General features: G+C 42.2%; 1 protein-coding gene across 1 annotated transcript; it reads right to left on the bottom strand.

Moving 5' to 3' along the window:
• Positions 1 to 301: 301 nt before the first annotated feature.
• Positions 302 to 12,705, bottom strand: gpn1 (GPN-loop GTPase 1). The gene is made up of 13 exons (XM_034678581.1): positions 12,478 to 12,705; positions 10,748 to 10,841; positions 10,505 to 10,611; positions 8,763 to 8,800; positions 8,336 to 8,414; positions 8,158 to 8,252; positions 5,260 to 5,305; positions 5,025 to 5,171; positions 2,536 to 2,618; positions 2,216 to 2,255; positions 1,069 to 1,159; positions 877 to 984; positions 302 to 777 (listed from the first exon to the last, which is right to left on the bottom strand). The coding sequence occupies exons 1-13, from the start codon at positions 12,655 to 12,657 to the stop codon at positions 671 to 673; spliced, it is 1,215 nt and encodes a 404-aa protein (XP_034534472.1). The 5' UTR covers positions 12,658 to 12,705; the 3' UTR covers positions 302 to 670.
• Positions 12,706 to 14,343: the final 1,638 nt, after the last annotated feature.

The raw sequence follows: 14,343 nt of genomic DNA, 5'->3' as shown, positions 1-14,343 counted from the left end.
GGTGCATACTGCAGTTTATTTGACAATAAAGAAGACTTTGAACTTTGTTTTTCACTTTGAAATCCTCGGGATGTCATTACTGGATTGCGTTCCTCCTGCTGTTGCTCTCCATACTGACTGTTGCTCCTGCAGAAGTCTTGATCCTTGTCCACATTTTTACGTTACTCTGTAAATTGAGATTAAAGATGCCAAAAGTCTCCTTAGTAAACACTTATGTTAGCATGAGGCTAAGTTTGTTAGCTTACTAACAGAAGCTGCTGCTTTGTGGTGGAAAATGTCAAATCAAACTCAACTAAAAACCTCTCTGGAACTAAAAGCTTTTATTTCCATGATCATAAATCCTTTTAGTGCTTTCACAACAAAACTCAAATACCAAAAACACAAAAAGCTTCTCACTGTATAAAAATATAACTTCTGTCAGGGAGGGGAGCGTCACAGAGGAGCGGCCACTCTGCTCGGCAGGGTCAGAGGTCACCTGCTTAACTCAAAGGGTTCAGGTTTCACACCTGGGCATCTGAGTGAACCCATCATCGGTGAAGCGTCTGCAGCACCGCGGCTGAATCTGCTCCAGGTGATAGTCTGCACCCCACTGAAGGATTTCCCTCCGCTACATTCTCTCCGTGCTTTTCTTTCCTCGCAGAGTTCAACGTCGGGACGTAGAGGCCAAAGGTCAGGGTCCATCAGGCGTTGCACGCTTCTTGTTTCGGACATCCACCACCTGCTTCCTCTCCGTCAGGAAGTTCCCAAAGGCGTCGCTCTCTTTGCTCTCGTCCGTTGCTACAATAAAAAAAATCAAAGACGTGATTTAAACTCAGTGTTTTCATGACGTGGACCTCAGAGATGTAGTCGAGTATTTTTTTGGGTGCCTTGTCTCACCCGTGTGGTCGATGTCGTCTGTATCGCTGCCCTCCTCGTCCTCCTCCTCCTCGTCGGGGTTACCACGGGTCATGATGAGGTCACTGGGTCCGGCGATGTCAGGGTCCTCTGAAACACGACAAGAAATATACAAAATATGTTGTGGATTCTGAAACACACGCTTTATCAATACTTTCATTTTAGCACCATTACCTGTACGAGGTTGGTTCTTCATGTCAACAGCTCCCAGGTCCTTTCTGAGCCGCTCCATCTGCTCCTGCTGCTTCTTGCTCTGAGCGTCGGCCTGAGGGGAGAGGAAGTCAGTTCAGACATGCAGACACGAGGGGACAGCCAGGTAGAGGCAAAAAGACGCACAAATACACACCAGGGTTTCCACTCTTTTCCAGAGATCATGTTCCAGGACATTTTCAGTGATGATGAAGCTGGTATGACAGTCTTAATTGAGTTCCTAATTCAGCTCCTAAATAGTCTAATATGTTCCTCTCAGTGGAAGTCTACATTGAAAGACGTGCAGGCTATCCATGGACTCATCTCTTACATGCTTAAAAATGATGGCAAATTAATTATAGAACAATGCAGATGTACAGCACTTCACTTTATTAGTGCAACCAAGTAGCAATGATGGGCAACTCTCATCTCAGCTTTCTCTTTTCTCAAAAAATATTAAATGAGCTAAATAAAAAACAAAAGAGCCAGCAGAGGAATCTGGAAGCTGACTCACTGAAATAAAGAAATACTAATATAATATCACTGGCTTCCAGTTGCAGCTCGCATCAGATACAAAACTCTAATCATGACTTACAAAGCAGGAACCAAAACCGCTCCAGTTTACCTGGAACCCCTCATCCAGGTCTACTGCCCTTCTCGCCTCTGAAAAGCGCCTAGTGCTTCCAGCACACAAGGCCTCAAAATCACTAGCTGGACTCTTCTCTTCTGTTGCCCCTAAATGGTGGAATGAATTGTCCAACTCCATTCGATCTGCAGAGTCCCTCTCTACTTTCCAAAGACAGCTAAAGACCCAGCTCTTTAGGAAGCACTATGCACTTAGCTAGACTGTTCTCCACTGTTGTCCCCAGGGGCAGATCATGTCTTCCAGCTACAGTTGACTCACACTGTCCTGCTCTGCCTAAATAGAACTGAATGAAAAAAATGACCACCAATGTTGAATGGGGATGTGTTTTTTTAACCTTGTTACATCGCACACAGTCATGTTGGAATAATTTTCCAGGACATTTGACTTTTTCTCCCATTTTCCAGGACTGGAAAACTGGTCAACTGGTCAACTGTTTTCCAGGTTTTCCAGGTTTTCCAGGACGCGTGGGAACCCTGACACACTCACCAGCTGTTTGCGGAGTCTTTCATATTCAGGTCGATAGTCTCTGAGGAGGAGAGAGGAAGAGTTTAGATTATTAGCATCATGTGGTCTCTTTTCTCGTGCATCTGATGAGCCGATGTGACGTTTGGAGTTCCACAGGGCTCAATCTTTGGTCCTCTTTCATTCCATCTTTAAACGCATCTTGCATACAACTTCAACAACCATAACCATGCAGATCAACACCTGACCGTTATCATGCTCTGTCCTCAAGTGACTGAAAACCTGCAGATTATTGAACCGGACTTTCTCTGCATTCCAGAAACATTCAAATTAAACTCACTCACCTTTCGTACTCCTGTGCAGCGTCCTCCACTTGCACAAACAGATCATCTAATCCACTTCCCGTCACTGCAGACACACCGACCACCTGTGGAGACAGAGAAACATCCTTTGTACTCCAAACTTTGAGCTTCTGCACAATCCAAAAGGGAACATGTTCCTGCTCAAAGAACGAGGTGCCTCAGGGGTCGATTCTTGGTCCCCTCTATGTTCCTCTGAGACGAATTATCAGTCATTTTGGGCGTATATCTTCTTCCTACGCTGATGACACTCAGTTATATGTCTCTGTTAAACCTAACGAGAACAGCAAATGGTCCTCTATCAGTGTTTGTCAAATGTGTCTCAAGAAATCTCAGAACGTCGCAAAATAAGATCTTTTTTTTTTCTCTTGCAGAATTTGAACATTTCATTCATGCATTCATTTTCTCTCAGCTTTATTTCTGTGATTTACTTTTCATCCGCTTCGGTCAAAGCTTCCAACACGTACAAAAAGCTGCAGCCTCACTCTTCACTCGGACGAAATCACAGACTCTACTTCACTCCAATCTTAGAGACACTGAACAGGCTACAAATTCAATTTAAGATTGCTTTTAAAGGTGACATATCATGTAAAATGGACTTTTTAATGGTTCTCTACCTGAAATCTGTGTCCCTGTCTACAAACCCCCTGAAAAGTCAAAGACTCCATTCTGCCCCTGTTCTGATTTCTCCACCTTTCTGTAAATGTGTGCTGAAACCAGCCGTTTCAGTTTTCAGTGTTTTTCATACGTCACAACGCCATCCGGTCTGTAACAGGAAGTCAGAGCTCGGAGCTTGTTCAGCCCATAGACTGTATAAAATACAACTCAACCCCTCCTCCGTTTTTCATTCCCTGCACACATGTGTGCTAACAAGGAGCTTAGGAGGGAGGCATGCTAGTTGTAGGCTGTCTTAATAAACACAAAGGTCGCTTTGACTCCCCACGTCTGCAGATTTGAAGATCTAGTGGATGATTTTTATTTATCATGGAAAAGTGCTAGCGCTAGTTAGCATAGCCACATAGCTACATGTTGGTAGCTGTGTACCAAGACGCACGTCGACATGCTGACAAATAAAACAACAAGAAACACTAAATCTGTGACCAATGGTTCAGAAAGGTCCTGCTGCAGGCGCCTCTCCGTCAGGATCAGATTCTGGATCAGATTCAGAGGGTTGAAGTAACGCGGGTCTGTGAGCAGCCGTGTATATTCAGCCAACATGTAAACATTAAATCAACGTGCTGGAGAGCCGAGGCACATCCACTTCCTGAGGGGGCGTGGCCAGAGAGAAAACAGACTGTTCTGAGCAGGGCTGAAGAAGAGGGTTCTTCAGGCAGACCAAAATCTGATTTCAAAGTGTTTTTTTGAGCATTAACTTTAAAGACCTGTTTTGGGGACCTCTTAGACCAATATATGTTGATGAAAAAGAGCGTAATATGTCTTTAAGACTCTTTTTAACTACTTTTAAAGCACTTCATGGTTTATATGTCTCCTACGAGAGAACACAACCTCTCAGGTCATCCAATAAGAACCTCCTGGTGAAACCAGCATCAAATCTTAAAAGTGAGGTGACTTCTCTTTTACTTTTTCAGCCACTGGACTTTGAGGATCTACTTCTTCAGATTGTCTTTGAGTTCATCTTGCACATTTTATCTCTTTATGTCTGACTGGGTTAGGGTTAGTTGTTCTGATGCGTAGTGTTGCAGTCGAGACCACATTAACCGAGACCAGAGTGCACCGAGACCAAGACAAGGGCAAGACCAAGGCAGGGCAAGACCGAGACCATATATATCAATGAAAAATCATCGTGAGAGTTAACAAAATAAAAGACTTCTGTTTATTTTATTTAAGTTTGCTTTAAATATAATTGACAGCAACAAGCGAGGTTTGGTTTTGTCTTTGTTGCCTTTCTTTTGATGTGTTGTGAGACTTTTGACTCCTTAAGTTTCGTTTCCATCGTTAGTTTAACTTTCGCTTTAGTACTACAGTACTACAACACTACTGATGTGTACTCAGTCATCTGTGGAGTCCACTTCCTGTTTTTAAACTCATTACCATCAATGTCAGGTTTTATTTGGATCTCTCTCTCCTTCCATATTGTTTTTATCTTCTTGTTTTGAAGCACTTTGTAGCCTTGGACTGAGAAAAGTGCCATATGAATAAAGTTGTTTTACATTTTTTGCTATTTCTTTTTATTAAGATTTTCTAACCTGTATCATTTCTCCTGTTGAATTTCTTTGTTCCTTGAACTTTGGAGTATTCAGATGCAAAAAAACATGCAAAATTCTTTGCACTGAGAAGACTTAACCTCCTTCATGACACAGAAATCTGAGCTAACACCAAAGAGAAGTGACCCCGGGTGTTTCAGCGTGCAGACTCACGTCCCTCAGGTTTTAAAATCACATCTTGTTGATCTGAGTCTGAGTTAGTCCAGCATTAATAAGACTCGTCATGTGTCGCGTGCTCGCCCTTCTCACCCTCAGGTTTGTGTAGAACTCGTCCAGCACCAGACTCATGGAGCGCGTCAGGTTGCTGACATACGACGTCTCCTGGTTCAGAGCGTCCTGGAAAACCTCAAAGTCCTGCATCCACTCCACGGCGAAGCTGTGGTCGATGATGTCCGTCTGTGGGGACCGCGACGAGAGAGGAAGAATGAGACGCGTGCAAACAACCTGAGAGGAAAACAACACCGGAGACAGGAAGTGACCTCACCTTGTTCATGGCCACGATGAAGGGCAGCTTGGTCTTATAGAGAATACTGAAAGACAGAAGAGTCACACCTTAGTCCTCTTATCGGTCTGTTAGCTCCCTCTACTGGAGAACTAAAGTCACTGCAGTCTCTCAGAGTATCCAAATGATGACAAAACGATACAGTCCCCTCCAAAAGTATTAGAACAGTGAGGCCAATTCCCTTCTTTTAGCTGTAGACTGGAAACATTTGGGTTTGACACCAAAAGATGAACATGAGACAAGAGATCAACATGTCAGCTTTTATTTCCAGGTATTTCCATCTGGATCTGATACACAACTTAGAAGATAGCATTATTTATAAAGGAACATCACATTTTTAGGTGAGCAAAACTATTGGAACAGATACACTTAAAATACATTAAAGTGAATAAGACTTAATATTTTGTTGCAAATCCTTTGCCTGCAATAACTGCATCAAGCCTGTGATCCATTGACATCACCAAACTTTTACATTCTTCTTTTCTGATGCTTCTCCAGGCTTTCACTGCAGCCTCTTTCAGTGTTTGTTTTGGGGGGTTACTCCCTTCAGTCTCCTCTTTAGCAGGTAAAATGCATGCTCTATAGGGGTTAAGTCTGGAGATTGACTTGGACAGTCTAAAAGCTTCCACTTTTTGCCCCTGATGAACTCCTTTGTTGTTTTTGCAGTGTGTTTGGGGTCATTATCTTGCTGCATGAAGAAGGATCTCCCAATCAGATTGGTTGCATATTTCTTTAATTTGGCAGACAAAATGTTTCTGTAGACTGACGAGTTCATTTTGCTGCTGCCATCATGTGTTACATCATCAATGAAGGTTAATGATTCCGTTAGCAAAAAGAATAGGGAGGCCAGACTGGATTTTGTCAAAAAGTACAGAGATGAGCCTCAACAATTCTGGGACAACGTTTTATGGACTGATGAGACAAAGATGAACCTTTACCAAAGTGATGGAAAGGCTAAAGTTTGGAGAAAGGAAGGATCTGCTCATGATCCCAAACATACAAGCTCATCTGTGAAACACGGTGCAATGTCATGGCTTGGGCTTGCATGGCTTCTTCTGGGACGGGATCATTAACCTTCATTGATGATGTAACACATGATGGCAGCAGCAAAATGAACTCAGCAGTCTACAGAAACATTTTGTCTGACAATTTAAAGAAATATGCAACCAAACTGATAGGGAGATCCTTCTTCATGCAGCAAGATAATGACCCCAAACACACTGCAAAAACAACAAAGGAGTTCATCAGGGGCAAGAAGTGGAAGCTTTTAGACTGGCCAAGTCAATCTCCAGACTTAAACCCTATAGAGCAGGGGTGTCAAACATGCGGCCCGCGGGCCAAAACCGGCCCGCCAGAGGTTGCAATCCGGCCCACGGAACGACTTTGCAAAGTGAAAAAATTACAGATTAGACATTAACTGCAAATTTTCAATAAAAGTAACTACTATTTTAAATTTGTCCTCTGAGGGTCGCATACAATCATAGTGCTGATGGAGCGCACCTGAACAGCACTTTTTCCCGGGACTTTTTTCTCAAAGTGAGAAAATAGATTACTTGCTGTTTGCATAATCCGGTTGAGATTCATTAAGTCTTTTTAGAGCACTATTAAGATGATCCACTAACTACTAACACTAGCACAACACCCCTGCATACAACACTGTCCAGCAAGCAAACAGTTCCTTTCGGAGCTGAGGGGTCCAGGATAGCCAACTTTACCTTCTTCATTATTATAATCTCTCTGTTCTTTTGCAGTAAAAATTACACTCTGTGTGTCAGGTGAATTGATAACTTGTTTGGTGTGTTTGCAGCAGGTTTCAGTGCTTAAAGAGTAAAATGTTCTGCCCCACTATGAGACTCATCATGGAGAACTGTTTTTGTAGAAAGATAGTTGATTACATTTTCAGCACATACTTGTACTATTTTGCACTAAAACAAAGGGAAAAATGTAAAGTTGTCGTTATTTATAGGTTATTATGTTATGATTTTACTGGTCCGGCCCACTTCAGATCAACTTGGGCTGTGTGTGGCCCCTTAACTGAAATGAGTTTGACACCCCTGCTATAGAGCATGCATTTTACCTGCTAAAGAGGAGACTGAAGGGAGTAACCCCCCAAAACAAACACTGAAAGAGGCTGCAGTGAAAGCCTGGAGAAGCATCACAAAAGAAGAATGCAAAAGTTTGGTGATGTCAATGGGTCACAGGCTTGATGCAGTTATTGCAAGCAAAGGATTTGCAACAAAATATGAAGTCTTATTCACTTTAATGTATTTTAAGTGTATCTGTTCCAATAGTTTTGCTCACCTAAAAATGTTCCTTTACAAATAATGCTATCTTCTAAGTTGTGTGTCAGATCCAGATACCTGGAAATAAAAGCTGAAATGTTGATCTCTTGTCTCATGTTCATCTTTTGGTGTCAAACCCAAATGTTTCCAGTCTACAGCAAAAAGAAGGGAATTGGCCTCACTGTTCCAATACTTTTGGAGGGGACTGTATGAAAGTCTATTTTCTAAAGCAGTTTGTGTTCATAAATAGACATTTTTAGTATCTAACACTTTTTAAATCACTTTTTTTTACTTTTATGTCATTAAAAAAGTCTGACTTTCCAACCCTGTGATGTTTAATCTTGAGAATGAGAGACAGTTCTAGTTTTATTCAGCGATCTGACGACATGTGTGGAGAAAAAGAAGTAGAGGAGAGTTGGATATCTGCATTTTGAGATATAAACCCTTCTTCATGACCTTAAGGTGGTTTTATGAGGAACATTTGACATCATATGAGTGTGTTTTTTGTGACGTCTGTCCTTATATTCATCCCTCAAATGAACTCTGATGTTACATTCTGGTAGCGTTGTTGTTTGCTGTGTCCCTGAGCTCCTCATACCTGCAGGCATACAGCATGTTGGACATGAACGTGACCGGGTTGACGCTGCGGGACGTGTCCATCACGTAGATGACCACGCAGGGGAAAGACGACGCCTGAAACACACACGAGGAGAATAAACCGAGTGTGGATTTAAGGGATGAAGAGGAGTGAACAGAAACACGGAGCACAGACTCACCAGAGCCTCCGTGATGATGGTGCCAGACGCCGACCAGGTGAAGACTTCAATCTGACCCGGCGTGTCGATCAGGACGTACCTGCAGAGGTCAAAAGTCATCAGACACAAACGCTGTCTTTAGTTTAATCTCTTAAACTTTCAGAGATACTCGTCTTTACTACAACTTCATGAGGCGTGATCAGGAAACTTTCACATCCAAGAATTTGCAGGAAAGTTTGCTTTTGATTTATGTTTGACTGTGACACAAAACTTCCTTTCTTTAGAACAGCCAGAAAAAAGGATCAAGTCGTCACAAGGGCGGTCGTATTTTATTCAAACTCAAAGTTTCATTTCCAACAAGGTACAAAAATAGATATCTGAAAGCTGTGATGAACTGTTAAAAGGTCAAAATGTGAAGAAGCAAAGGAGACATTGGATGGATACTGACCTGTGATTCTGCTGCTTCTTCTCTATGAACTGCATCACCTGAACGACACAAACACAAACATCTCATATTCTCTGTTTGTGAGGAAAGAACTGTTTCATGCAAGCTCAAAAGGAAGGCTGGATTTACTCTGAAACAGGGCTGACAGATTATCGTGGGAGAGGAAGGTGAAGAGAGAGTCTGGAAACATAACCGTACAAGAAAGAAAAAGTAGGCACGACATCTGAAAACAACATGCCGACTAAATCTGAATCACCAGCTGCTGCAGGGACGGAGAGTTTGTGAGTGAAACCACAGACGGCTAACCGCTCTGATATCTTCGTCTTAATGTCCACCGATCACGTCTTCAGCTTTCTTTCCTCTCTCTAAGTCTCTGTTGTTCCACGTTTCCTGCAGACCGCAGCCTCAGGGTTCAAAGTAGAGTACCTCACTTTCATCTGTGGTCTCCTCAGACATGATTTGTGCTGCAGAAGAGGCCGCACACTCTGGTACAGATTGCTGGCTAGCTAAAGTCTTCTTCTGCTGCTTCTTCTTCCTCCATCCTTCATTTTACTTCTGGCGGCAACCAGCATAAACAATGTCCAATCCAGCAGCTCTTTACATAAATCTCTTCCAAAACATCAAATTTAATTTAAAGGTGACATATCACGCTTTTTTCATCATCATATATTGGTCTAAGAGGTCCCCAAAACATGTCTTTAAAGTTTATGCTCATAAAAACACTTTGAAATCAGATTCTGGTCTGCCTGAAAAACCCTCTTCTTCAGCCCTCCTCAGAACAGTCTGTTTTCTCTCTGACCACGCCCCCTCAGGAAGTGGGTGTGGCCTCGGCTGTCCAGCACGTTGATCTAATGTTTACATGTTGGCTGAATATACACAGCTGCTCACAGACCCGCGTTACTTCAACCCTCTGAATCTGATCCAGAATCTGATCCTGACGGAGAGGCGCCTGCAGCAGGACCTTTCTGAACCATTGGTCACAGATTTAGTGTTTCTTGTTGTTTTATTTGTCAGCATGTCGACGTGTGTCTTGGTACACAGCTACCAACATGTAGCTATGTGGCTATGCTAACTAGCGCTAGCACTTTTCCATGAAAACTAAAAATCATCCACTAGATCTTCAAATCTGCAGACGTGGGGAGTCAAAGCGACCTTTGTGTTTATTAAGACAGCCTACAACTAGCATGCCTCCCTCCTAAGCTCCTTGTTAGCACACATGTGTGCAGGGAATGAAAAACGGAGGAGGGGTTGAGTTGTATTTTATACAGTCTATGGGCTGAACAAGCTCCGAGCTCTGACTTCCTGTTACAGACCGGATGGCGTTGTGACGTATGAAAAACACTGAAAACTGAAACGGCTGGTTTCAGCACACATTTACAGAAAGGTGGAGAAATCAGAACAGGGGCAGAATGGAGTCTTTGACTTTTCAGGGGGTTTGTATACAGGGACACAGATTCAGGGAGAGAACCATTAAAAAGTTGATTCTGCATGATATGTCACCTTTAAACTATGTGCAGAGGCTGTGGTCCTCGTTGCAGCGCTCGCAGGTTCGACTCTGCCCCCCTCTCTCTCCTCTCAACATATCCTGTCCCTCTTCAGCTGTTCGATCAATAAAAGGCAACAATACCCAAAACCCCGACCCTGATATGTGTATCATTAGAGAGGTATAGGTTTAGATGTGTGGTTTCAACAGCCCTTCATTAGTTAATCTAGTTCCCTGAGGAGGCGGAGTCAGAATGAGTCACCTGATCAAAGCGTGTGGCGAACAGGTTGAGTGACGTCACGATGCCTCCGTTGGGTCCGAGGCCGTACTGCTTCATCACCTCCTTGTAGTTCACGGTGTCCCTGATGTCTGGAGGAGAGAGGACAGACAGACTGAGGACTACAGGAAGCAGGAAGGACAAAAAGACTCAACAGCGTCTGTCACATGATGTCTCTTTACATGTTAGAAACGTCTGCGGTGTGACAGAAACCAGGCGGGCGCTCACCGATGTTTGCGGGGAAAGGTACTTCGTGGACGGCGGGGTCGAGGTTGATGACGTACGGAGGAGCTTTTTGATTGTGAAGGTGAGCCGTCAGCCTCTGCAGGAAGAAAAACAACAACAATTATAATAACAACTAGCACTGTCAGAGTGTACACATGCTCTGTGATGCAGAAACAGTCAACAGCTTTCATCCATCAGGGGTTCCTACACATTTCACCCTGCGACCCCCAAATTATACACCAATGTGCCAAAGACTCGCAACCGCCCTGAATCCTCTTTTAAAAAATACATTTTCATAGATGTGACCCAACTCAGTCGAGGCATGATGGCTGTCTAACATGAGTCTGGTCCTGCTGGAGGTTTCTGCCTGTTAAAAGGAAGTTTTTCCTCTCCACTGTAACTAGCTAAATACTGCGATGTGCAATGCTCATGATGGATTAAGGTGGGGTCAGACTGAGTCTTACCCTGTCTTGGTGTTGGGTCTCTGTTCATAATTTGACATAGAGTGGTCTAGACCTCCTATGTTTGTAAAAGCGTCTTGAGATAACGTTTGTTGTGATTTGGCGCTATACAAATAAAGATTGATTGATTGATTGATTGATGTGCTTTCACAGGAGATGTTATCTGAGCGGGTTAAATACTTCAGACGATGCTTTTATTCCATTTTCAGACTGTATTATGTGCAGGATTTTAATCTCTTGCCGGTTTTTAGCCTTTTAATATCGCTTTTTTCTTTGTATATTGTTTTTACTTATTTTCAAATTTGTTTTTAGTCTTATATTGTTTTTATTTGTTTTATAATATTTAATTTATTTATCTTAAAATTGTTTTTATTATCTATATAGTTATATTTATTTTTAAATTGTTTTATTTCTTATTATCTTGTTTTTATTTTTTTTTAATTTGTCTTATTTAGTCTTATGTTGTTTGTATTTATATTATAGTATTTTATCTATTTATTTTTAAGTTGCCTTAATTTATTTATTTTTGTTTTATTTCTGTTTAAATTGTTTTTATCTATTTTATATAGTGATATTTCTTTTTTTATTGTTTATTTATTTGTATTTTTTTTTTTTATCTTGCTTTTATTTATTTATTAATTAGTTTGATTTCTGTTTATATTGTTTTATTCATTTTATCTTTGGTCTTAACCTTTTTTAAAATATTTCATTTACTGTATTCATGAAATTTCTTTCCCTTTCTTTAATTTCTCATTGGTAAAGCACTTTTTTAACCCTGTTTTGAAAAGTGTTATATCAATTAAGTTTATAAGAATTATTTTTATTCCTTGTATTATTCACTATCATTGTTATTAGAATTATGGAGAGTTTTCTGGTTAGTATTTGTATTTTTTCTTATTTTTGTAATATTAATAATCTTACATTTTCATAATTCATTATATAAGTTGATGATAAGAATATTAAAAACATGAAAATACAATAACAGAGCAGTTAACTCATGTGGAACTATTTACAGCAGCGGAATAATTAACCTGTAACACCTGAGAGTGTCAACAGATCATACAGACAGGTACAAACTAGCAGCCCACAGAAGACAGCTAGCTCGTATTAGCATTATTATATATATATTAACTAACAGGGAGGGGATTACTGTAATAATAACACATATTTTATTTTATTTAAAATCAGCTGAAGGTTTAAAATCAGCCTCATGACTCTCAGTCTGTCTGAAGAAGCTAACTCACGAGGCTACACACAGTTAGCATCTCTCACCTGAACGAAGGTAGTTTTCCCGGATCCCGCCATCCCCAGCACGATCAGACACACCGGTTTATCCCGGGATCCCTCCCCCGGTGTCCCGCTGTCTGTCCCCGGAGCTGGACCCGAAGCTGGACCCTCCTGGTTCTCCATTAGACCCTCTCCGGGATCGGGACTCTGCGCAGCATCTGCCATGATGTCAGATGTTGTGGGAAACCGGCTGCCGTAAACACGCTGCTGCTGCCGTAAACACGCTGCTGCTGCCGTAAAATGAGGCGGAGTCCACGCAGTACATACGAGTCACCGCCAGAGGGAGCCAGAGTGCACACAGACCTACAGACAGAGATAGGAAGATAGGAAGATAGGAAGATAGATAGATAGATAGATAGATAGATAGATAGATAGATAGATAGATAGATAGATAGATAGATAGATAGATAGATAGATAGATAGATAGATGGATGGATGGATGGATGGATGGATGGATGGATGGATGGATGGATGGATGGATGGATAGACAGATAGACAGATAGACAGATAGACGGACGGATGGACGGATGGATGGATGGATGGATGGATGGATGGTTGGATGGATAGATAGATAGATAGATAGATAGATAGATAGATAGATAGATAGATAGATAGATAGATAGATGGATAGATAGATAGATAGATAGATAGATGGATGGACGGATGGACGGATGGACGGAAGGACAGAAGGACAGGTAGATAGATAGATAGATAGATCATTAAAACATCATTAAAACAAACAAACAGTAATAAATAAAAACTAATAACTAGTGAAGTGCACAGAGTCCAGTTAGAGTGAATATGCTAATTTGAACAGGTGAGTTTTGAGTTGGGATTTGAATGATGTGATGGAGTCCGACTGTCTTATGTGTGGAGGGAGGGAGGTCCAGAGTCTGGGTGCTGAGCAGCTGAAGGCCCGGGCACCCATGGTACTGAGGCGTGACAGTGGGATGGTTAGTAGTCCAGCAGAGGTTGAGCGGTGGGAGCGGGAGGGAGTGTATTCATGAAGGAGGTTGTGAAGGTAAGTGGGGGGCCAGGTTGTGGAGAGCTTTGTAGGTGAGGAGAAGGTTCTTGTAGTGGATGCTGTATTGTACAGGGAGCCAGTGAAGTTGAATGAGAACAGGAGTGATCAGGTGATTTGGTGCTGGTGATGAGTTGCAGTCTGTTGATGAGTTTATTATGACACTGTGAAACCACATGCATACATTTACTCGTGTTATTTTCTCATATCCTGAACATTTTTCAGGGGGTACATGGCTGAAACTGTTTGAGAACCCCTGCACTAGAGTGTATAAACAGACTCTCCACACAAAGGAGGACTGATTCTGCAGGAAGCCACAAGATGGTGCTGCTACTGGTTTTCCATGTATGGTAGAATCATTAATACAGTAACGCTGCAAAATAACATGCAATCATGACACCATTAATCCTATCTCTTCTTTGTGTGATGCATCATCAGAGTCCTCCTCTTCCTCGCCTGTTTTGGTCATTTTTAAATCCTCGTGTCCTCGTTATCTTCCCTGTGAAGAGGCAGCATCCGCATACTTTCATGCATTGTCTCCATTAAAGTCTGTGACTAATGCGCGGTGAAAAGTCAGCGTGTAACCGTGCAGCTTCACATTTCTAATCAGAGTCAGAGCTGACATGAAAGCAGACGCCAAGCCAGCGGAAATTATGACCCAGACAAAACACTGCAGCTGATGTCATGGTAACAGGACTGTATAGTAAACACAACGCTGAGCTCCCACAGCCTAGTGTGAACCGGACCCGGTGCAGTCACTGGGTCAAATCTCTGGACCTCCACCTCCCCCCCCACCTCAGCATCCAGGCAGGGGGGGGGGGATGTTTCCT

This window comes from Notolabrus celidotus, unplaced genomic scaffold (assembly GCF_009762535.1).
Source record: "Notolabrus celidotus isolate fNotCel1 unplaced genomic scaffold, fNotCel1.pri scaffold_176_arrow_ctg1, whole genome shotgun sequence".
NCBI classification, from domain to species: Eukaryota; Metazoa; Chordata; class Actinopteri; order Labriformes; family Labridae; genus Notolabrus; species Notolabrus celidotus.
Note: the sequence above shows the minus strand (reverse complement) of the source record. Positions and strands in the feature narration are given on the sequence as shown.

Excerpts from the sequence above, each read along its gene's own strand:
- gpn1 (XM_034678581.1), bottom strand. The coding sequence starts at position 12,657 with ATGGCAGATGCTGCGCAGAGTCCCGATCCCGGAGAGGGTCTAATGGAG. Across the intron at positions 10,842-12,477 it reads GGAAAACTACCTTCGTTCAG|AGGCTGACGGCTCACCTTCA; the intron begins GTGAGAGATGCT and ends TTCTTCCTGCAG. Across the intron at positions 2,256-2,535 it reads GCTGCACAGGAGTACGAAAG|AGACTATCGACCTGAATATG; the intron begins GTGAGTGAGTTT and ends TCTCCTCCTCAG.